This window comes from Cavia porcellus, unplaced genomic scaffold (assembly GCF_034190915.1).
Source record: "Cavia porcellus strain 051 isolate PalLab524CR breed Dunkin Hartley unplaced genomic scaffold, mCavPor4.1 scaffold_8, whole genome shotgun sequence".
NCBI lineage: Eukaryota > Metazoa > Chordata > Mammalia > Rodentia > Caviidae > Cavia > Cavia porcellus.
Window position 1 is genome coordinate 71430600 of NW_026947491.1, and position 24038 is coordinate 71454637.

General features: G+C 32.8%; 1 protein-coding gene across 5 annotated transcripts in view; it reads right to left on the reverse strand.

Annotated features, from left to right (window-relative positions):
- Ppp1r12a (protein phosphatase 1 regulatory subunit 12A) overlaps positions 1-24038 on the reverse strand; it is a 144310-nt gene that overhangs the window by 19466 nt on the left and 100806 nt on the right. For 2 of the 5 annotated variants that reach the window (XM_003475940.5, XM_013159281.3), the window contains exons 10-19: positions 21330-21545; positions 17459-17553; positions 16588-16692; positions 15548-15715; positions 14997-15173; positions 8773-8863; positions 7332-7532; positions 6979-7147; positions 4429-4550; positions 1822-1887 (exon numbers count right to left, since the gene is read on the reverse strand). In XM_003475940.5, coding sequence (XP_003475988.1) covers positions 1822-1887; positions 4429-4550; positions 6979-7147; positions 7332-7532; positions 8773-8863; positions 14997-15173; positions 15548-15715; positions 16588-16692; positions 17459-17553; positions 21330-21545 — 1410 coding nt within the window. The remainder of the gene's footprint in view (positions 1-1821; positions 1888-4428; positions 4551-6978; positions 7148-7331; positions 7533-8772; positions 8864-14996; positions 15174-15547; positions 15716-16587; positions 16693-17458; positions 17554-21329; positions 21546-24038) is intronic. The other 3 variants (XM_003475941.5, XM_023567697.2, XM_063255196.1) reach the window with 3 other exon arrangements.

Genomic DNA, 24038 nt, shown 5'->3' on the forward strand with positions numbered 1-24038 from the left:
TTGCCAAAGCCAACTATAATCCTTTCTCTATGATGTAAATTAGCCTGAGGATGAGAATGACATAAAAAAACTATTGGATTATGATAAGTTGCTTTTTTGTTTAATCAAGTTAGAGTTTGACATTTTAACTGAAAAAATGGTAGCACAAAGCAAGATCTAAAGAATCTTTCATTTAAAATGAATGAGAACTAAACTGTTGGGAATTAAGAAAAAATTTTCTTCTTAGATACAATGTCCTAGTTAGTTTTAATGTATCTTGGTATAATTTTTATAATAAAATTTAACACATGCTTCAGAGTTACAACTCTGAAAGCCCGAAATCTTCTCCCTCCCCTTGAGGCCTGGGGTGAGGTGGGGTCTATATGCTAAAGATGGTGAGAAAGAAAGATAACCTAACGATGTTTCTATTAGTTTCTTCCCTCTTATTATCTGTCTATGGGAATTCATACAGTACCAATGGGAAAGAAAGATGATGAAAGAATCAGCTGACAGAATAAGGAAGAGACATACAGTAGGTAAATTGGAGGAGCATAAATAACTGATGGGCAAAAATAGTTCAATGCATTTCTGCTGGCTAGAACCACCAAAGGTACATGTGTGATTGCCCCATCAGGTAGCTTTTTATTAATTTGATTAAAAAAGACCAATAAAAACAATTAGCTTTGTTTGTACCACCAGTGGCACAAGCTGCTCTATGGTCGTGTACCACTGGAGGTTTAAGTTGCCTGGCAGCAAGAAATACAAATTATGACTCCATCATGGATATGTTAAGTGATAAAGCTTTTGTCCTACAGCAATTTACCCTCAATACTTATTCATTCCTTCATTTTGTTTGTCTGACCTAAAGATAAAATATTTTTGGGTCAAAATAGGCAAACCTAGCTCTCAGAGTAAATGTCCTCAGTCACTCTAGCACAGGTAGCCCAGCTTTAGGATACTTAGAGATCCTTGCTGACTGAAAGGAAGTGTCATGGTTTGATTAAGAAATCCCAAGTCAAAATGAAGATAGCATTAACATGACCAGAATGCTATTTTAGGCTAGACTGTGGTGACTCATATTGTACAGTTCCAACCCTACATGAAAAATAGCTCTTTATCTCTCTGCCCAAAGAAACAAGAAGGATGGGAGGGAGTGGGGATAAACTTTTACTGTTAACTGTACAATCATACTTCATTGCGAACTGCCTTAATGCCATCATCAGTACCAAGGCAGAAAAGAATGCCTTTTTCAGGAGACTGTGGTTATGAATATAAATAAGTCTTTGCAGATTTAAAATTTCTGAACATAGGTAAAATAAGTTAGAGGCCTGTTTTCTGTAGAACATACTAATAACTGCCTCTACGGAAATAAAATCTGAGCCTACTATTTCTGGAATTCTACCACTTCTGAGTCTCCTTTAGATATTTCCTTTTATGGATCTATTTGACATTTTTGCTTTTCCTTTTCATCTTTAAAGATGAAATGACAACTTCACTCTTTCTTTTTTTTTTTTTTTGGTATTGGGGATTGAACTTGTGACCTTGAATTTGCTAGGCAGGGACTTATGCCAATGAGCTAAATTCCTGGCCCCAACTTCATTCATTTTGAGTGTAAAATCTGATGAGATTTTGTAGTTACTGTATCTCCATAAAACTCCCAATACAAGATTCTAGAATTTCCATCCCCTAAAATATTACCTATCCTTGTTTACTCCCTCTGCCCTTTATCATTTATCCCCACAGTAGGTAACATGTATAATAGTTATTTTGCATACAATTAAAGAACCCAAAGTAATCTTTAAAAATACTAATATTATGTAATACAAAAGTAATGTTATTTACCTGAGTTTCTTTTTTATTAGATCCCTCTTCCGTATCTGATTGTTGTTCTTGTTCATTTTCATCACTCTAAAACAGATAAGGAAAGAAAAGAGAATCAAACAGTTGATCTATAAGAACTTTAAGGGTTTTACATTTAAAATGACTCCTGAAAAAAATTTTTTTTTGAAATAGTAAAATAAAAAAAAATTTTTGACAGCAGAAATCAAATTCAGGACCCTGTACTTATAAGGCAGGTGCTGTATTGCTGAGTTATATCCCCAGACCTCAAAAAAGATTAAGTAGAAGTTGTTTTTCTTTTTTTAAACCTTATCAGGTGGAAGTTTTTGGTTGGCATAGCACAATCTAAGCAGGCCTAGTGAATATGTGAAGTGAACTTATCTAACACATGGTATATAAGACACATCTATACTGAAGATGAAAAAAAGCAGAGTTTAATATGAAAAGAGAATAAGATATTCTACTTTATATTCTAATGATACCACAGTTACTTTAGAAGTTAATGCAAGTATTTTTTGTGACTCAATTACAATGAAGCAACAAAAACAATATCATGTCAAAAAGCTACATTTGCTAAACTTGTCAAGTCTTTCTCAATAATCCTACTCTGTTTAGGTGAAGTTCTTTATACAGGTTTGGAGTACATGGAATAGACAAGGTTATAGCAGGACAAATCTAGAATTCCAGTCTGTGAGAATATTCTACTATGTCTTAAAAACATCAACAAGCTTCAAAGGGTTAAGGAATAGAAAAGAAAAACTTGTGTTCAAACATCTTGCTTAGGCTCACTATAGAAATACTATAAGTTTTAAACTGGGTAAATCTAGTTTACGATAGTTATTTTTACTGTGTGACTTAAGATAAATTATTTTAACTTTTTGAGCCAATGTTATCCACAAACTGAGGACAAAACTATAGAATTTTGTTCTATGGATTAGAAAGACTTTTTGTACAAGACGCCAGTTTGGTACCTAGCAAAAATGTTAGGTGAAGTTAGTAAGTGAACAGGAGCAATTAATGATATGATTGCTGTATTTTATTAACTCTATACTGTGAACTCATAGTCTATGCAAATTCATGGGAGAACACAGGAACTAGAAATGAAGTAAGGAAAGCTCAAGAATTCCTAAAAAGTAAACTGCGAAAAGGAATCTAATACTACCATAGAAGAAAAAGCTACCTACCTACAAACCATTTCTTTGACTAAGCCCTCTGTTCTTTCTGTAAGTTATTACAGGTTCAAATATGAGGTGTTTTAGATTTTCATTATAGAGACAACTAGTCTTGTGCCCTGATGGCTCAGTCATTTGGACTCAAATTAAAAAACACAGGTGTTCTGCTATGGATCTGAGAAAGGATCCTTACAACGGTCGTTAAGTGTACGGTTTTGCAAAGTGGATTTCGGAATGAAGAACTGGTCTGAATAACAGTGGGGAAAAATAAAACACTATGATAATAATAATATTAATAATAATGCTTTGTCTATAAAATTCCTAATACAATAGTTATAAAGGATAATTTTAAGTAGTAAAGACTTATACAAGTTTCTCACACAGAGACAAAGTATCTTGCCCCCAAAATAATGAACTGGAATCTGATTAATTCAACTACCAGTTTACAGAAAATATTAGCAAGGAATGTATTAACAATACTTCAAAAATAACTGCCAAAAATTTGATAAAAGGAGAATCTGATTGAAAGACTTCAAAGAAATAACCAATCATAATGTAAATGATCCTTATTGAAATCCTAATCAAACCAGCAAATGATAAAACTAAAGCCACGAACTACTTTTAGCATATGAGTCAACTGGATTCTAAAATTGGAGAAGTAAAAGGAATTTAGCTGAAACAGGAGATACTTGTTATAGGATCATTGTACTATACATTAACTTTTGTGTATGTTTGAACAATTTCTCCTTGTCATTTGTATATTACTTTATTTCTCATGTTTTTAAAAAATTATTGTTTTATAGCCACATACAACGCTGATTCATCAAATTTAATAAAAAGGCAGCAGGTTAAAGTCCTATTTGGGGAACTTAAGTCAGAAGCTGTCTCAAAATTTAAAAAGAGATAGGGATGTAGCTCAATGAAGAGCATCCTGGATTCAGTAAGAAATTCTCAGTGTGCACTCTTGGAAATGTTAGTGTTATGGCTTGTGTCTAGATTTGCTTTCAGAGCCTCATCCGGCCAGAGAGCTTTTTCAGAGGTGACTGAATATGAGTATGATGAAGAGATTAAGGGTGTGTGATTAGTAAATTAGTCCACTGATTCATTTGCTAAAGTTCTTGCTAGGATTAGGAGTATGAGTGCTATACCTGTCCTGGGGCGTGTAATCTGTGAACAATATAAGGGACAGAGTCTTGTCTCTCTTCCTTGTTGCTTTTGTTATCCTGTGGAAGCCACAAATGTTCTCTGATGGCCCTCTGCCAACTCTCTCTGCTTTGAAGCCAGCCAATTATGGACTGAAACCTCTATAAACTGTGAACCAAATAAACCTTTCCTCCTTTAACTTTGGGTGTCAGGTATTTTGTCTCAGCAATGAGAAAAGTAATTAAGACAATCATAATTAGTAATTAATTATGAAGTAGTTTCAGGAGGTTCTCACATCTTGTGTCCAAAAGGAAACTCCTGTAGATCTTCTTTTCTCTCTTGGTCGTCGTCGTTCTCTAATGGATTTAGGTTGTGATTTATCTTCACCTTCTTTTTCTTCTTCTTTTTTTTCTCCCTCTGTTAAGAATTATAATACACCACATGAAAAGTGTGTCTTGACAGAATTTTAAAACCTATATAGGTCAAAAAAGACTCTAACTCAGTCTCCTTCATGAAGTTTCTAAATTTCTTCAATCAGAATTATTGACCCCTTGCAGAGCTTCTATACTTTTTATAAACATGCATCTTTTATCTCCCATTAATATATGCCTTCAAGAATCACACAAACTAATGATCTTCTTTTTCCTAGGGACTAAAATAAAAATTTTGCTCAAAATATTTGATAGTTGCTGAATAGAAAACAATGGAATCCTATGAGGACAGCATTCCAGTTACTAATGTGTGATAGAGAGGACAGTTATGATACCCAAACCTAACCCTCAGGTGCTAACCTTTTGGCTTGCTTGGGCTACAGTAAGTGAAGAGGAACTATCCTGGTCACACATAAAATAAACAATATAGTGTTTTTTTAATTTTGTACTGGGGATTGAACTCATGACCTCGTGCTTGCTAAGCAGGTGCTTTGCCATCAAGCTACATCTCTGACAGTTCTATACTTCTATAGTTCTAGAAATATACAACTTCATTTTCTGGGCTAATGACTTGTGTGCCACAGATCAGACAAACCTGCAAGAGGGAGAAAAAAACCAACCATCTTAATGATGCAACATGTAGTACGATCACATAAATTTTTAGTTTTTTCTACTTCTTTTTTGTTTTTTTGAGACAGGGTCTTGCTATAGTTCAAACTGGCCTTGGACTCACCAAGTAGCCCAAGCTGGACTCAATGGGGTCCTTCTGCCTCAGCCTCTATTTCTGGCTGTTAGTTTCTACTTCTGTTGTCAGTCCTTATTTAGGAAAAATATATTATCTGTTTCATTTGTATCACAAATATCTAAGATCAAACTCTTCTGGAAAGTATTATCTTTTATTTAAAAACAAATCAACATAAAAATGTTACTCTTAAGATTTCTGTTACCTCCTTGCAACAGTTGAAATGATTTTAGGCTTACATACTGCAAGCACATTAGGGTTTTTAAGTATACTTAAAAAAAAATAGGTGTATTTGGAACAAAGATGGTGTTTAAAAGACTTTAGCAGACTCATGGGAAAAAGACACCCTAAAACTAAAGTTTTAAGAGGAATTCTTAAAGATGTTTCACAATTACTTTGGAGCAAAGGTCTAGAAATCCAATGTATACTGGCTATCCAGATAAACTGAATCAGCAGGGCACTCCAGGGAAATGGGTAGCCACTGCTACTCAGTTCTAGCCAACTACTGACAAATGAGAATTCAGATCCAGTTTTGACAAATACGAAAAATTTTTTCTTTTTTTCAAATTCATTTTATTTCAAAGAGAAAAAAAAAATATCAAAGCATATTGAAAAAGCCAAACTCAAGGGCCAGGGATTTAGCTCAGCTGCCTAGTACCAGGTTGTGAATTTGATCCCTGGTACACACACACACACACACACACACGCACACAAATAAATAAATAAATAAATATTTTAAAAAGCCAAAAATCTGAATTTTATGTGAAAGGTCCCTAAATTTAAATTTGGCTCAAAATTTTACAAACACCATGTAAGCCTCACCCACATTCGTTCTTTTGTTTGACTAACAAAAGAAAATCTAGCTGGAAATCCAGAAAAAAATTTCTGATGCTTAGCCTACATGACTATTGATACTAATAATGACCAGTACTACGAGATAGAGCTTTTAAATATAAAATGGAATCATTTTACTTAGCATTCATCTTTTACCTGAAATAGGAATTAAGACTTTCAATAAGAAGTTGAATAAAATAAGAATTAACTAGAATCCCAACAGGAAGTTTATGTCATTAGAAAGTTGTAATATGCCCATTAAATACCATTAAAATAGCTAATAAATCTGATTTTCTTTCTTTCTTTTTTTTTTTCGGATACTGGGGATTGAACTCACAACCTCACGCTTGCCAGGCAGGCACTTATGCTGTTTAGCTAAATCCCCAGCGGAAATCTGATTTTCAAGAAGCAGCATAAACATTTCTTTCTTAGCAAGAACATTACATGTTTCCCAACAATCTCTCAGAAGTAACTGAAAAATATGATTTGCATAGGAAATAGCTTAAAATTCCTGGAAAGTACTGCACTAAAAGTTAATCTTAGTAATAGATATCCACCAGTGCTTCTAAATTCACTTTTTCAGGAGGACATAAAGTTTTTGTGAAGTATTAGGTTACAAAGATATATACAATCTCAACTTCAGACCATAAAATTCTCTCTCTATACACATATAGATATATTATATATATCTCCCCACTTTTCTCATTCTCAATTTCATGCTCTTTCTGTTTAGGCTAAACGACACAATCTAGAATGTTGTTTTTTCCAGTTGCACTATTACGAAAAGCCAAAGGATTATTTGAAGGCAACAAAATGTTTTCCAAATTGTTCTTCTTACCTCTTTCACTATCTTTTGTTAATCCTCTGGAATAAGCAGAAGTTATCCCGACAAGACTGTTCGGCCTGTTTAGTTGACTTGAAGCACAAAGTGAACTGCTCATAGTGGAAAGTGAAGAGGATGAAGTGGCTGAACTTGAAGTTGATACTGGTCTATATCGTGGATAAGTCTATGAAACATTAAAATTCAAACCCACCTTGAAATATTAATCACAACAGAGACACAAAGTAATATTCTAATGTGAAAGTACTTAAAAATTCCAGCTAAAATAATCTCACATTTATACTGTATTTAGAGTCATCAGATCTATTCATACCATTTGACCCAACTGTACCACCACTAAATACTATTACCTCATCATATGTTCTGGAGTACTTTTGTTTATATTCATCTTCTCTTGATGCTTCCGACTCCTTCTTTTCCTCTTGTTTCTCCTTATCTTGTTTTTCTTTTTCCTCTTTTTCTTTTTCTTCATTTTCTTGTTCTCTGGTTCTGGTAGAACGACTTCTTCCTATTGTTTTTTCAGCTTCTTGAAGATCTGTCAATGTCACCCCCTGCACACAAAAAAGGGTAAATTTAATCATGAAGTACACTGAAGCTTTCTTCAAAAAAAGCATTTTAGGAATATATTAAATACAAATGATGAAAAGTAAAATATGCATGTTCAACTGGTTCATAAAAAGAAACTATTTTTACAAAGCACATTAATTCTATAAAGAATCACCATAAGTAAATACAATGACAGTTTCTGGGGAGGATACCAACATGGATGAGAAACTATCCTCATTTTCAGACATTTAACAAACTATTAAGAGACAGAGAGAAATATAAAAGTCCCTAAATTCAGAGGAGAGACAAGAATCAACAGATACAATGTTTATATAATACATTACATCTATGTGTGTTCATATGTTTGCACACATAAATGTAACATTTTTACATTATGAGTCACTTTATGAATAACTTTTAAAGCTTAACAGAGATTTCAATAAGTAATTTTTTCACTCTGATGAACAGATCAGATTTCAAGAAGTAAAGGGTTCAAGGACAGAAAAAGAGGCCAGGTGTCACGGTACATGTCTGTAATTCCAGCACTTCAGAGGCCAAGCTGAGAGGACTGCCACAAGTTTGAAGCCAGTCTGGACTACGTACACAATGAGTTCAAGGATAGATTGGTATGCACAGTAAGATCTTGTCTCAACCCTACCAATCCCTTAAAAAAGATGGAAAAATGATGTTAAACACCCAACAGCTCCATGTGAAAGCTAATTAGTGCTAAGGGTCAAACAGTTGAATCTGTACCATGGAATTCCTCAACCGTAAGAAAAGAAAGACATAGGAGAGCTTATCATGTATATCATAACTGTAATGACAAAGAGGAAGAAGTCCAAGAGACATTTTTATCATACTTGCATATTAACTGTTTGATATATACTTATAAGACGCTTATTCCTTGCCCCATCCTGCCTCCAAATATTCATAGAACTCTTTAATCATTATTAATCATATGTGATTAACTCATTCTAACACTAATCAAATACTCTGCCAGATATCAAACTAGGAATGGAGGATAAATAATAAAGCAACACATAAAATACAACAGTAACAAGGCAACTATATACAAAAGCTATGAGAGGATTACTATAGCATTTTTTTTAAGGTTGACTCAAACTAACAGTAACATCTTTACAAAACAGTAACATCATTATAAAAAGTGAAAAAAGGCAGATTTTGCGTATCAAGCACATATAGATGTTTCATACACTTTTTATATATTATACACACATACTATACCTGTGTTGATCTTCTAGACTGTCTTGCTTGCCTAGATCTTGCTTTTCTTTGGGATTCGGATTCTTCATCCCTAACAGGAGTGAGGTATGATCTAAAGTAATAAATAAAAGTTGTCAGCTGGAAATATATCTGTGAATGTAAATATATGTAAGTGTGAATGAAATTTAAATTACCATTTAATGAGGTTTAAGAAAATGAATCCTCACGCAATGGTTGTACCCACTCTGAAATTCAGTATGTCATCTGATCACTTCTTTTTAATATATATTGCAATTTCTTTTCAACTATATTTTTAACCAAATAATTTTAAGAACCACACTTAAAAAAAATTCAGAGAATCAAAGACCCAAAATTTTATCTCTCTCAATAGAGGCAGAAATATTTCATTTAGCAAAAGGTCGATTTTTCAAAAATGGATAGTTAATTTTTGTTTCTTACTTAGAAAGTCCCTTTTCCTCCCCTGACAAGATTAAAAAAATGACAACCTAACCTCTTTTAAAAAACTTAATGTTAATTCTCTAGCTCCTCTTAAATTTGTTAAAATTCCCTATTAGTCCTATATTTTTAATGTTCCCTATCTTCTTATTAAAAATGGGGAAGCTTTAAATTCTTCACCATCTACCGTATTTTTAAAATTACAACTGTAAAATATTAAGTATCAGATTCCTTTCTATATTTCTTGCTGTTTAGAGTATACCATTCCTTAATTCATTCCTTAAATCATTCTTTTTGCCCCCATTTTGGCCAAATGTAACATAATATTAAATGGCATTTGAAGTTGTGCGACCAAACTTAAGGCTGTCAATATTTTCTTACAGTATAACAGTTAGGATTAGATGCAATTTTGACAATAGATGTTGAGTAAGTGACATTCCATTCATTCTTTGTCACTGTGCTTTCATTAATAATGTTTTTAGCAGACATCACACTCTTGTTCACATGCTGAACAAGAACTGAACAATTAAAAGGTATCATGCATATCCAAAGTTAAACAATTAAAAGGCTAACTGAAGGGCTGGGGATTTAGCTCAGCTGCATAAGGGCCTGCCTTGCAAGCACTGGTCGTGAGTTCAATCCTGGTACCGATAAAAACAAAAACAAAACCAAAAACAAAACAAAACAAAAAAGGCTAACTGAAGATAAGACAGAGCCCTGCAACACAACATGAGGACTTTCTACTTAATAATTCTTATCTAGAAAATTCAGTTGCTAACTCTAATTATATTACAATATAGCACATATTTCCTCCTACAAAACTTATAGAATTCAAATGTCTCTATTTTCTGTTTAGTTTAGTAAGTTTAATTTATTATATCTGCATCTTTCTGCCTTCAATCACCTTTGAATCCAGTTTCTTCAGAATTTTTTTTCAGAGAGCTCTCATTACTTTTATATATAGAAGAGCTTATATTTCTTTCCCACCACACAGCTGAACTTTTAAACGTAGGATTCATTATTCTAAGTAGTTACTTCCTTAGCTAACTATGATAAGTTTCTCACTTAAATCTTACTTGACCCAGTTTCATCAATTATGGCTTACTTATTAAAATTAGTTTCAGAGAACTGGCTCTCCTTTTTGCTCCCATTACAATTAACGAGGAACTGCAAGTAAAGTAAGTCAAATTCTCAAATACTTGAATAAAACATCCAATAAACTTAAAAGAGAAAAATGAAGATCCCTTTACGATTACATTTTGGCTCAAGTTATTTTACGATCTGGTTTAAGAAAACAGCATCTAGGGCTGGAGATTTAGCTCAGCGGCATAAGCACCTGCCTTGCAAGCAGGCAGTCGTGAGTTCGATCCCTGGTACCGGTAAAAATGAAAAAGACAAAAAAAAAAAAAAAAAAAAAAGAAAACAGCATCTATTTCTGGTCAAGTAACTTATGGCAGTATCACAAAATGATATAACTATACTTTCTTTTTTTATTCATATGTTCTCTTTTTTGGTACTGGAGATCAAACTCACGACTCATACTTGTCAGGCAAGTGCTTACACTGCTGATCTAAATCCCCAATCCTTTTTATTTATATGTTCTTTATTATGTTTTAATCTCCATGTCGTCAGACTATTGAAAGATTATATGCTTTTGCTCACAGTAATACATTTATCTTATAATGAAAGCACATCTCATCCAACAGAAGAACTTGTTAAAAGAATCATCAGATTTTTACTAAAATACTAGTACTAATCTAAATTCCTAACATAAATTTGTTTTCTGTGTCACTAATTTGTTTTCTTAAAGTGGAGGCAAGGGGAAAAACATAAACAAAACAACTTGGTGGTTGGCCTTTCCTTAGTTTGACTTTCCCTTGTACTCTCAACTCAGATTCTGTTACACATGGTTTCACTGTACTAACACAAAGATAAAAACGAGTACTTCTGTGAGGATCTACTTTCCCAACCTTCCCTGATGTTACAGTAAGCTTCATATTTATTTTCCCATTGCTTTACAATGCTCACTTCTAGCAATAATCTTGAATTTTCAGTTTTTTATTTAAATATGGCAAATATTTCATATTTTTAAAATAGTTACATTGATTTTTCTGGGACAAACAATTTAAAGGAAGAATGCATTAACCAGTACGCCTACTAAGAAAATTTAAGAGACATTACTTCTAGAATATATGGACTTTAATTCTTATTTATGTACTTACTGGCACTTTTTGGACTTTTTGTTTTATTTTGTTTTTTTGGGTACTGGGGATTGAACTCATGCCAGGCAGGCACGTATACTACTGAGCTAAATCCCCAGCCCGGAATGATAGCTAACTTGGTTAAACAAAAAACTTTTTGAAGGCCAGATGTATGTATTTCTTTAGCCTTTCATAAGCTACAGGCAGACTTTAATGAGCCTGAATTCCATTTTTTAGTGCTAGTTCTACAGGGAATTGGACCTTTGCATGGATCTACATACCCAGTCCGTTTTCATTTTGTAATTGTCTGAAAAAGGGTCTTGCTGAGTCACTAAACTGTCCAGGCTGGGTCTGAACTTATGATGCCCCTGTCTCCCAGAGGGCTGGGATTACAAGCACGCACCACCATGTAAAATCTATTTATCACACCAAGTTTAGCATGAGTGGGCTACTGCTGTACGTTAGTAGTTGAGACAATTAAATTAAGTATTCATTTAATTTTCCATACAATATTTGCCTCAAAATAGCATAAAATCTCAACTACTAATTTGCAACTTTTAAAGTACTTCCTATATTTGATAGTTATCATCTGATTTTCAGTTAGTTTTTCCTCCTTTGGGGTACCTATGCAGAACAGACCTCTTAAGAATAGAATGAAAAGAAAAAACAATTATATATTTTCTATAGTTTAATTCCAAAGAGGTAGTCATCAAAAATATAATTAAGAATATACCTGCCAAATTCTACAGTTGTCTTAATCACTGAATTTCATAATGTCATACTGTGTTTTGTTCCTCATGATTTATACAGGATATAAGTTTATTCATTTTTCTTCGATTGCTTACTATTCTGTAAGCAACCTTACAATTTTTTAATTAAGACTTTTTTCCAATAAATCATTTGAGTTTTAAAAATTTTACCGACATTTATTGGCTGTCATTTACAATGGTTGTATTTTTGTTAGTCAACCAGATTATAACTTTAAACAGTGAGTATCAACCCATGTTATTTCATACTCAGCAATTTTCCTTCCTGAAAAAATAAAAATGAGCAAATGAGGGCTTGCTGAACCAAAGAAAATGATGGCAGAGAATAGTCATACTGAAATAGATTATATAAACATAATGCTATTTGTAATGCATTATTTTATAGTTGAAAAAGACTACAGTGAATAGCAAGTAGGTAAACATGAAATAAGTTGCTATCATCCCCTACCATTAAGTCTAGCATCTCCCTACCTTCAAAAAAATTTAGTTCATTGGAATTCTTAGCTAAGAAAAACAGGCATTGTTGCTATAATGATGATTAACAGAAACAGAGAAATTAAAAACTTTGGAGTTTCTCAGTATGCATGGTAACTTCATATAAAACCAAGAAGTACATACTTATTTATACTTATGTTATAAGTGTGTTATCTTTTTCAGGCAATTATATTTTTAAATTATCATATATGCATTTTTAAAGACAAATTACAACTATATATATTTCAGAACCGCTTGTAAAATTTAATTAAGACAAACATAAGAAGCCAACGATGTATTAAGAATTGCAAACAAGTATCTCACATGGAAGAAAACACAAACATCACTGAAACAAGCTAAGACAAACAATCTCTACAATGTAGAGCAGAAACAATGTCAACAGACACATTTTATTTCTTACTCCATGATTAATCTGCTTTGTCCTAAAAATAAACCTGAAATTTAATTTTCTATCTTTAATATCTTTTATTAAGACTGGTTCTAAAAATCAAAACTCAATGCTTTCCAAAAGAATTAAAATATAAATCTGATGTTAAGAGTCATAATTTGAGAACTAGAGTTATAGCTCAGTGGTAGAGGGTTAGATCCCCAGCATGACCCCTGTCCCTCCCCCCACAAAAATGGAATTCTGAGAAGCAGCCATTAGGTTGTTATTGAAGTACAACAATTTTTGAAAGCATGGCATGCCAGATATAGGATTGTAGAAATCAAAAATATAGCCGGAGATTTAGCTCAGTGGCATAAGCACCTGCCCAGCAAGCACAAGGTTGTGGGTTCAATCTCCAGTATAAAAAAAAAAAAGGAAAGAAAGAAAAAAAAATGTAAATCAAACACCTACTTTTTTTTGTGGAAAAGATTATAATCTGGAGATAATTCTAATTTCAAGGATCAAGATATGGCAAGGGGCTGAAGTACAGCATCAATTGTCACCAAAAAAATAAAAAATAAAAAAATAAAAGGCAAAGCCTGCATTCTTATCCTGAATATTTTGACAATTACAGTAACAAATACAACTAATGGGTTATTTTGATGAGTTTGATGTGTACAATCCTTTAATTTCTGTTGCCTACATGGTCTTGTTGAAAGCGTTACAAAAACCTAAAATACACTTAAATTTATAGAAAAATAAAAGAATAATTAAAACATAATATGACATACTGGCATTCCACTCACAAAGTGCTAACCACTAGCAATAATGTTATAAAATTATCACTAAAACTCACTATTAGGAAAGAGGATATACACATGCCAACACCTCACAGGGAAACGTAATACTAGTAAAACGTAATTCTAGTAAAAACGTAATTCTAGTAAAAATTTTCTGAAAAATAAAAAAATTTCTGAAAACCATAAATTTCACATTTTTCATAAAAGAAACTGACAAAAACTAAAGATACATTGATAAAATATTTAATAAGAACTTGACCTGTTTCCTTCTGTAAAGATATTCCAAAAGATAATGAGTAAGCACTTTTCTATTATTTCATATTAATAGGTTGCAAAAGATGTAAGCAATGCTCTTAAATATATTTAAGAACACATAATAAATCTGTAAGATTCTCTTAAATATTCAATTAGTGAGTGCTTTCTATGTATTGGAACTAAAAGTGAACATACAAACCATATTTAAATTATCTAGCTTACCCATTGAAGGTATGGAACTCTTTCCTCAACTACAGAATTTCCCTTCTTTTTTTTTTTTTTTTTTTTTTTTTGTCTTTTTCATTTTTATCAGTACCGGGGATCGAACTCACGACCGCCTGCTTGCAAGGCAGGTGCTTACGCCGCTGAGCTAAATCCCCAGCCCTTTTTTGACTATTTTTACAGAGCTAAAGATCAAACTCAAGGCCTCACATATGCCAGGCAAAAGTACTCATATACTCCCAGCCCAAAAATCTTAAGTGAAACTTTCAAAAACAGTTTGACATCCATCAAATTTCTTAATAACAGAAGGAAGCAACAAGAAGAATGACAATAGCTGTTTCTATCACTTTACATCAAATTGTCTATATATATATTTAGGGCTTCACTGCAAAAAGTTTTTTTGAAATAAAACCACTAAAACCCAAAAATGGCTAAGTAATAAGATAACTGTTAAGCTCACTGTCTTTAAATAAAAACATTAATTCTCTCATAGGTAGATTACCAAACCTAAATATTAAGAATTGCTGGTTGTATCAATTAACGTAGCTCTGACCTGAAACAAGAGTATTTTACTTATTATCCTACTAAGTGATGGTCAACTTATCAAGACTTTTAAAAACCAAAACCCAACTTGCATCACCAGAAAAACATTATCAGCAGTACTGTTAGGACCTTTACACACCTGCGTCTCTCCCTGACCTCTGATGTAGAGGAGACAGTGCCAGCAGTAGTTGTAGTCAGGGTTGTAGTAGGAGCTGCAGCATTTACAACAGTTGGAGCAACAGGAATGGTCACTGCCGTAGGAACACTGTCCTTTTCTTTTTCAGTACTATCCTCAGCCCACAAACGATTTGAGGTACTATAGCATCATAAGCAGCAACACAAAAAGAGAAAAGGAAAACAGCTAAACAATGAAAGCACTTTGTAGCAGCTGAAAACATGTGACTACAGGGATGGATTTTTTAAAAACACATGAGACACCTTTCAACTATAAACCAGAAGCTCATCCAGAGCTGTCAGACAGAAATTTGCATTTTAAGCAGTCTAATTCAAGAACTTAATTTTTTTCCCCATACATGCATAACTGCTTCATTTTAGAACCAATTTTTTGTTTGGAAATAACTTTAATAAGGTAAATGAAAAAATCCAGAGCCCCACAATCTTCTAAACAAAGATGCATGCACATACATAAGCACACAGTAGACCTGAACACAAAGTGCACCTGTGGCTTACCTGCTCTGTGTGCCTGCTGAGGAAGAACCCGTTGTAATCTTTGTAGTAGTACTTGTGCTGGAAAGCAGGCTTTTCTGAAGCCCAGCTGCAGAGGTAACTGTTGGTGTTGATGTGGTGCTTGGAACACTAGAACTAATCAAATCATCTTGTCTTCTACCAAAGGAGCAACTAAAGGAAAGAGTCATATCTATATAGGATGTGTCTGTATGTATATTCTATATTTAATGTCGTATACAGTAAACAAACTCACAAGACCAGGAAAAAATCTAGAATACCGTGTTCCTAAATATACCACCAGCTCCAGCACCAAGAGTTGCATCTACAACTTGCTAGAGTTCAGATGACTTAGCTAATTTGGCAAGTGTCTTACTTTAAGGTCTCCTCCCCACTCCTTCAATAAAACTCAAAGATGACCTAATTTAATATTTCACATTCAAGACTATACCAGATTATGTGGTAGCAGACTGATTGTAAAAATAAACAAACAACAACAACAACAAAAACACCACTTTAGTTTGGTTTTATCCAGTAGATCTCTGACATATTTTTTGAGCAATAGGTCAGATAACTGACCCATTAGTGGAGTGACCAGTACCTACATTAAACTTGCCCGTATCTTACTCTTCTTTTCAGTTGCTTCTAGTAGAGAACAAGCCCCCACCCCATGATATAATAAAACTTCCAACTAAAGGAGTACTAGGACAAGCAGAAAGTTTCCAGACTACAAGTGACTAGACCAATTAAGATACTAATTTATTTCAGTTGCTGTAGTTAATCATATAACACATTTCTTTTAAATATACTATAGCCTAAAAATGCCTATCAATTTAATTAACTATATAATAGAAATGTATGAGCAAATCATCACCTGCCTTTAAATATATATTGTGTATATTAAAATCAAATTTTACTCAAAGAACAGAAGATACAATATTTAACCAAAGTACTTATTTGCTTAACTGATTGAGGACTTCAAAAAAAAACTACCTCACAGTTTTAAGAAGTAACTCATAAAAGCCATTTCAGAAATATATTATTACCTTTTATGATAAGTTGATCCTTCATTAATTGAGCTATTTTTTTTAAGATCATCTTCCCATTTTCTTCTTGTATAAGAACTACTTGTTCGCAAACTTGAAGAGTCTCTGACAAAAGAACATAGTACGTAAAACTTCAAAATATGATTCTAGTAGACAATTATGAAACAGGATTAAGAAAGCTGCACACTAATAAATATTAGAAGCAGAAAATCTCATGGGAAAAATACTTTGGTATTTATCAAGAGAGAACATAATTCCAGTTTTAAGACTTTATTCCTGGGGGCTGGGGACTTAGCTCAGGGGCATAAGTACCTGCCTTGCAAGCAGGCAGTAGTGAGTTCGATCCCCAGTACTGATAAAAATGAAAAAGACTTTATTCCTAAAGGTCTAACTACTGGAAATCAAACTCGGGAAACAGATCTTTTCTATGATATGTTAAGTACTGATAAAAATAATGCTTATTTAAAATATGTATTAACATATGAAAGTCCCTATGAAATGTTATATGAAAAAAATCAAGGCGTGATGGGACAATAGGTTATGACTATACTAAAAATTCTCAAACTCTATGTGCAGAAAAATCAGAAGAAACCATCAAAAATATGGACACTGATTAAGTATGAGCTTTTCTTTCCTTTTCAAAATTTCTGAAATGTTTAGGAAACTTGTACTAGTTTGTGGCCTCTTTCATGACTTTCCCCTTACTCTAGTCTAGTCACAATGCTTTTTTTCCCCGGTTTTATGTACTAAGCCTACACATCCTCAGACCATGTACCTGGTGTTCTCCCACATACCTACAATGCTAATGTGTTGTCTCTGTTGCTAAATAATAAAGATTTTACAGTAAATGCATAAAGCAATGTTAACTCACCTATTTTCTTTCTCTTCAATGTCAGATGTACTAGCTAGTCGTCTTGGTATTGTAGGTGCAACATATGCAAGCCTTGTACCTTTACTATCTTTCTCCTGTACAAAAGGAAAACAATGAATGAAAATACACTGTGTGCTAATTTTAGGCATTGCTGAAATATTACAAAAGATTATTCAACAATGTGTAATTATACAGCCAACAAATTTACTTTAAATTTCCATAGTGCCTTGCTAAATTCTAAAACTGATGTGTATCAATAATCAGTAGCACAATCATGAAATAGTCTGTTCAAACTAATTTTTTTCATTCTACTTAAATCTAGAAATAGAAAATAACAAAAAAAGGAAGAAAATTTCTCTTTCATGTTAGTGCAATTTTCTGAAACAAAGTAGTGTCAAATTAAAACACTCATTTTTTTTCAGAGAAATAAGGTCTCATTTCACTGATTATCCACAATCATTAAACAAACTATTCACCTCTTTTAAAAATGGTGTTGGAAAAATTGGCTTTCCACATACCCAAGACTAAAACTAGACCCATGCCTATCACCATGCACTAACCTAAAGTCAAAATGGATCAAGGACCTAAACATTAAAACAGAAACACTAAATCTTCTGGAAGACAAGGTAGGTAGAAATCTAGGAGACATGGTAGGTAGAGAATTCATAAACAAAATGCAAGCCGCACAGGAAATAATTCAAAGAATCAACAACTAGGATCTCATATTACTAAAAGGTTTTTGCATTTCTAAAGAAATCATCAATGAAGTGAAAAGAAAACCCACAGAATGGGAAAGAATTTTAGCTGATAACCCCTCAGACAAAGAACTTATATCCAGAACATATAAAGAACTAAAAAACATCAAACCCCTCAAATTCAAAGATCTTCTCCAAAAATGGGCTTTGGAGATGAACACACATTTCTCAGATTAAGATATACAAATAGCAAATAAATACATGAAGAAATGCTCACCACCACTGGTCATTTGAGAAATGCAAATTAAAACAACACTGAGATATCATCTCATCCTGGAAAGAATGGCTGGCATCAAGAAATCAGCTGATATCAAATGTTGGCAAGGCTGCGGGGGGGGGGGCTGAGGAACACTTCTCTACCTTGGTGGGAGTGTAGCCTGGTGCAGCCACTGTGGAATCAGTACGCAGATTCCTCAACAAACTAGGATTGAAGTTCCATTCAATCCAGCTATTCCCCTTCTGGGTATTTTCCCAGAAAAATTGAAAATATCACATCACAGTGATATATGTGTACCCCTGTTTATAGCAGCACAATTTGTAATAGCTAAATTTTGGAAACAACCAGAATGCCCATCAACTGCAGAGTAGATGAAAAAGATGTATGGTTTGCACTGTCAGTGTTTGAGTGTCTACCCAGTTCTCATACTTTGATTTTGTAACTTGGACAACTATTTCTAAGATGATAAAATGTAATGTATCAATTAGAGATATCTTAATTATTTTGAATTCTGTATTATTCTATCTTTTATCTTTCTTATTGGTACTGGGGATTGAACTCATGACCGTGTGCTTGCAAGGCAGGTGCTTATGCTGCTGAGCTAAAGCCCCAGCCCTTCTATCCTTTTTTTTTTTAAATTTTTTTCTTTCTTTCTATGAATAAATAAATAAATAAATAACAAGATATTCACAACCACAACAATCTAGGCTTTAAAATATGTTAACTCCAAGTATTATTTAAGCTATATTTTTTCAATTTTTATTTTTTATTAGTACATGTTTGCAGTGGTTGATTACATTTCTCGTGGTGAGCTGGTAAATGCATATAACACATTTTAATTCCTTTTCTCTCTCCTTCATTTCTTGGTCGTCCTATTATTAAAGATTTATCTCCTTTCATATTATCTCACTTATATTTTGCTTTTATTTATATTTTATTTATATTTATATTATTTATTTATAAATATATATTTATATTTATATTATATTTATATTTATATTTTATTTATATTTTTCTCATATAAGAGAAAGCATGTTATATTTAAACTTGTATTCTGATTTATTTCATTTAATATTATAGTCTCAAGGTATATATATTTTCCTGCAAATGACTTTAATTCATCCTTCTTTATAGGATAGTAGTACTCTATTATGTATCCAAACCATAATTTCTTTATCCTTTCATCTGTTTACGAACACAGAGGCTCTTCCAAAATTCAGTTATTGTGAACTGTGGTACTATTCACAAGGGTACAATGTATCACTGTAATATAACTCCTTTAATGCTTTTGGAAGATACTCAGAACAAAAATAGCTGGGTTGAATGGAATTTTTATTTTTAGTTTTCTGGGGAATCTCCATAATGGTTTTAATTAATTACATTCCCATCAACAATGCAGAAGGCTTCTTCCCCCATCACCACGGTCTCACATTTGCTATTATTTGTTTCTTGATGACAGCCATCCTTTCTGAAATAAGATAGAATCTCGGTTTTGTTTTAATTTGCTATCTGATCTTTGATAAAGAGGCCAAAAACATACAGTGGAGGAAAGACAAACTCTTAAATAAGTGGTGCTGGGAAAACTGACTACTCACATGCAGAAGACTGAAGTCATACCCATATTTCACACTATATACTAAACTAAAATTTGATCAAGTATCTAAATCTAAATCTAAAAACAGAAACAGTCTGCTGGAAGATAAAATAATAAAATTTTTGAAGACAGAAGCATAGGCAAGGACTTTCTGAAGAGAAACTCAACTGCACAAGAAATAACATCAGAAATGAACAAATGAGATTAAGCTTCTGAACAGCAAAGGAACTGAGTGAAGAGACAACTTATAGAAAGGGAAAAGATTTTTGCCAGCTATTTCTTGAAGAGGAGTAATACTGAGACTATAGAAAGAATGAAAAAAAAATAGACCTTTCCATAATAAAAGACCCAGTCAACAATGGGCAATGAAAAAATGTTCAGTATCTAAGACACATTTATTCAAATATGGCTGTCAGTGAGTAGTGACAGTGACACAGATAATTCCTGATATACTGTCATAAAAAAGTGGACAATAGATTGTGGAAAAAGCATAATAGTAAAATTAACTGATGAGATTCCATCTCTAAATTTTTGATACGAAAAATCATTCTTCAAGAACAAAAACTATATAAAGGAAAACAAAGTTCAAGCACAGAAAACACAGTTAAAAAACATTACTGCATAACCTGTGATACAGCTAACTGATAGAACACTAATAGGTTTTTTAAAATTTTTTTTTTGTTTGTTGTAATGGGGATTCAATCAAGGACTTTTGTACTAACCTACTTTCTCAGCTTTTCCCTTTTTATTTTGAGTGACAGCCTACTGAGCTGCCCAAGTTGGGCTCCCACTTGAGATCCTCTTCCTTCGCCTCCCAGAATGCTTGGAACACAGGTGTGTGTGCATCCATATCTGGCTGATACTGCCTTTTCAAATATAACTACGACTGCTCATTAAGACTAAGTTGCTTGTAATGCATCATATCAAAAAGCTGATAAAGAAACTACAGATAATGCATGAATGTAACTTGTATGTATGGTTGTGGAAAAAAATGTTTTTAAACTTTGGAAAACTTATGGATTCATAATAAAAAAAATAAGCCTAATCCGTCACATACTTTAGGATAAAGGATCTTTGCACCTAAGTACATACTATGTTTTGGGCAAATAATCTGATCTATTCAGTATTTACGATGCCATGGAAATATATTTACAGTAGGTGCAATGTGTACTATAAAATTTATTGTCAAATGAATTAAATTGATACCTAAAATCTAAAGATACCTAATAGAAAATCTACCAGATTTGATATTCCTGGAAAAGAATTTATTAGTGTTTATAAAAACCAGATTGTAAAATACTTTACCTTTTCCTTATTATCCAAAGAGGAGGACAGTCTGGGACTTGAAGCTGAACGTATAACCCCTGCAGTGTCTTTTTCTTTTTGAGCTTCTTTAGATGCTGTAATTTCAGCAAGTGCACCATAACTGCCAGTCTTTCTGAGTCCTAGCCTCCAAGATGCAGGAGACTCATCTTTTCTCTCTTCTTCTTTGGGAGAAATTTTTGTAGTTGATGTTGGAAACTATTTTATTGTTTAAGAAAAAAGAATTATCAAAACTGATCAGTTCTTAATTTAGAAATGATAGGTTCTGAAGATGATATCTAAAATTTGTAGTTAATAATTTCAGGAGAAAAAAAAACTTACTAATTAGGTTAATGTCTTAGTCAGAAATGTAAAAATCTAAAACTGAAAGAGGAATAGACTACCTTTCTAGAGGTTAGATTTAAAAAACACACTACACACTTTATATCACACGGAAAAATTATGATGCACATACAGAAAACAGCACACCGTAAGGACTTAAAACCATGCATCTCTGGAACCAGTATTTATATTAAACTTGTTATGTTGTAACCTAATATAAATTCTTGCACGTAGAAATGCCTCACCATAGATCTTTCACCCTTATTGGGCACAAGAACAATGCCAGTTTTGCGCAAGCCCTGCCTCCATGATGCAGGATCTACAGATTCCATCACAGGCATGATAGGAGCAATGAAATCATACTGAAGCCAATTAAAATAAGACAGATGAAGAGATAAAGATTGAAAGGATGACAATAAAGAAAGAAAGTTAAGAGCAAAAAATACTTCTTTTTCTTTTAAAAAAATGTCATAATGAATTAAAGCTCATTGGGCTATGATTCAGTCTTTGAAAATCACAAGGAATAAATTCTAGATTTAGCAGAAATAATGTGGAAGAATCTAATAAAAAACTTCTACTGCATTAAAAGGCACACTGAGAAGATAATGCTATAGGTCATAAGTGAGGAAAAAAACTACTGCATATAAATTTTGTTTGTACATATTATTTGTACATATTCAGTTTGTACATACTGTATGTAAAAATTTTAAACCTAAGATAATAAGAAGTCTAATGCTAGCGTTTTTATCATATATTTAAATTCAGTAACATTTAAGATATCACAATTTTATACTTACTGTCTGATTTTCTCACTAAACATTAAACATTTCAACTAAAAACTATTTTTAATGTGCAAATGGATATTCTACTTTTATGGCTTCCCAACAACTGAATTTTTTTCTTTTAAAAAAATTCTTACCTTCTACTAGTTCACACAACTTCATTTATAGAATTTAAATGTTCTACTGCAGTCAAATATGGACATGTGACTATTAGAACTATCTATTCACTACAAGTAGAGGATACGGATTTTTAAAAAAAACTTCCATATTTATTTTCATAGTTTACTATAATTAGCAGGTTAACAAATTTTTGTTAAAGTTCCCATGATGCTAGAAAATTACTTCATAAACAAAACTATTATAAAATAGCTCGGTCCTTCCAGTAATTAACTTTTACTTTCTACATCCCTCAGTTCTCAAAATCTTCCCTGAAGTATTCTGGGTGTCACAATAAAAACACAGGAGCTCTGAGGAATATTTTAAGTTTTGGGAAATACATGGTGACAGCTCACACTGCACAACTGTCCCTATGAACTTATCCGCACCTAACTACCTACAAAAAAGAAAGAACTCTGAAGACCATAGATGATACATAAACAAATGAGTGTGGCTGTGTTCCAACATAAATTTAATCAGAAACAATGAAATTTGAACTTGTGTCCCCCAAATAATTGATTGTTTCAAACTGTGAAAGCAGGACCCACTAGGACCCACTAGCCAGTTTGCTAATCCTTTCCTTAAAAAACTGCAAATGTTTTATGTCCACAAACAAAACAAAAAACAGACAGCATATCATATAATATTCCTTTACTGTTACATCTTCACCTAACATTTAACAAATGTTTACCTTTAGCTGGTTCAAAATTAAGTGCTTCATATGGGTTATTTTACTTAAACCAACAACTATCTGATAAGATACTATTATTATTGTCATTTTAGAGTTGATAAAACTGAAGCGGCAATAACTATTTTGAAATGGGTATTTGTAGTGCCGTAATGGCTTATATACACCCATTCTGCCTAACACAAATCTAGATTTAAGTATTGATTTTTACGATTATAAGTGTCTTATTTTTACTTTGGTGCATAAAAAAACTTTCTGAGACACTTAACTATATACCTCTTCTCTGAAATGTCTTTTGCTATTGTAACAGGATAGTGTATCTTGACTTGCCCACACTTCTACTCTCCATTTATGCTAACAACTTTTTTTCCCCCAATCTATAAATCAGAAGCTAAGACTCTAAGAGTCTGATCTCAGAGATCTCATTTTCTCTTTCTATTTTTTCCACTCAGGATTGGGAACAGGACCTCCAGTCCAAGTATTAATTTTATTCAGTTTATTCTCTAATTTATTATTCTCCAGTCCAGTCTGACCCCTAAATCCCCAGTCTTGAATTTCTATTTGCCTGTACAATTTCAGAAATGTCTAGAATAAAACATTTTTACTACCAAACCAACTCTTTTCATTCTCTATTTCTAGTAGAGGCACTAAGATTATCTCTTTAATCTTCTATGTTTGAAATATTGCAATCATGTTCGAGACTTCTTTTCTGTCATCATCTCCAACCATAAATTAGGTACCAAG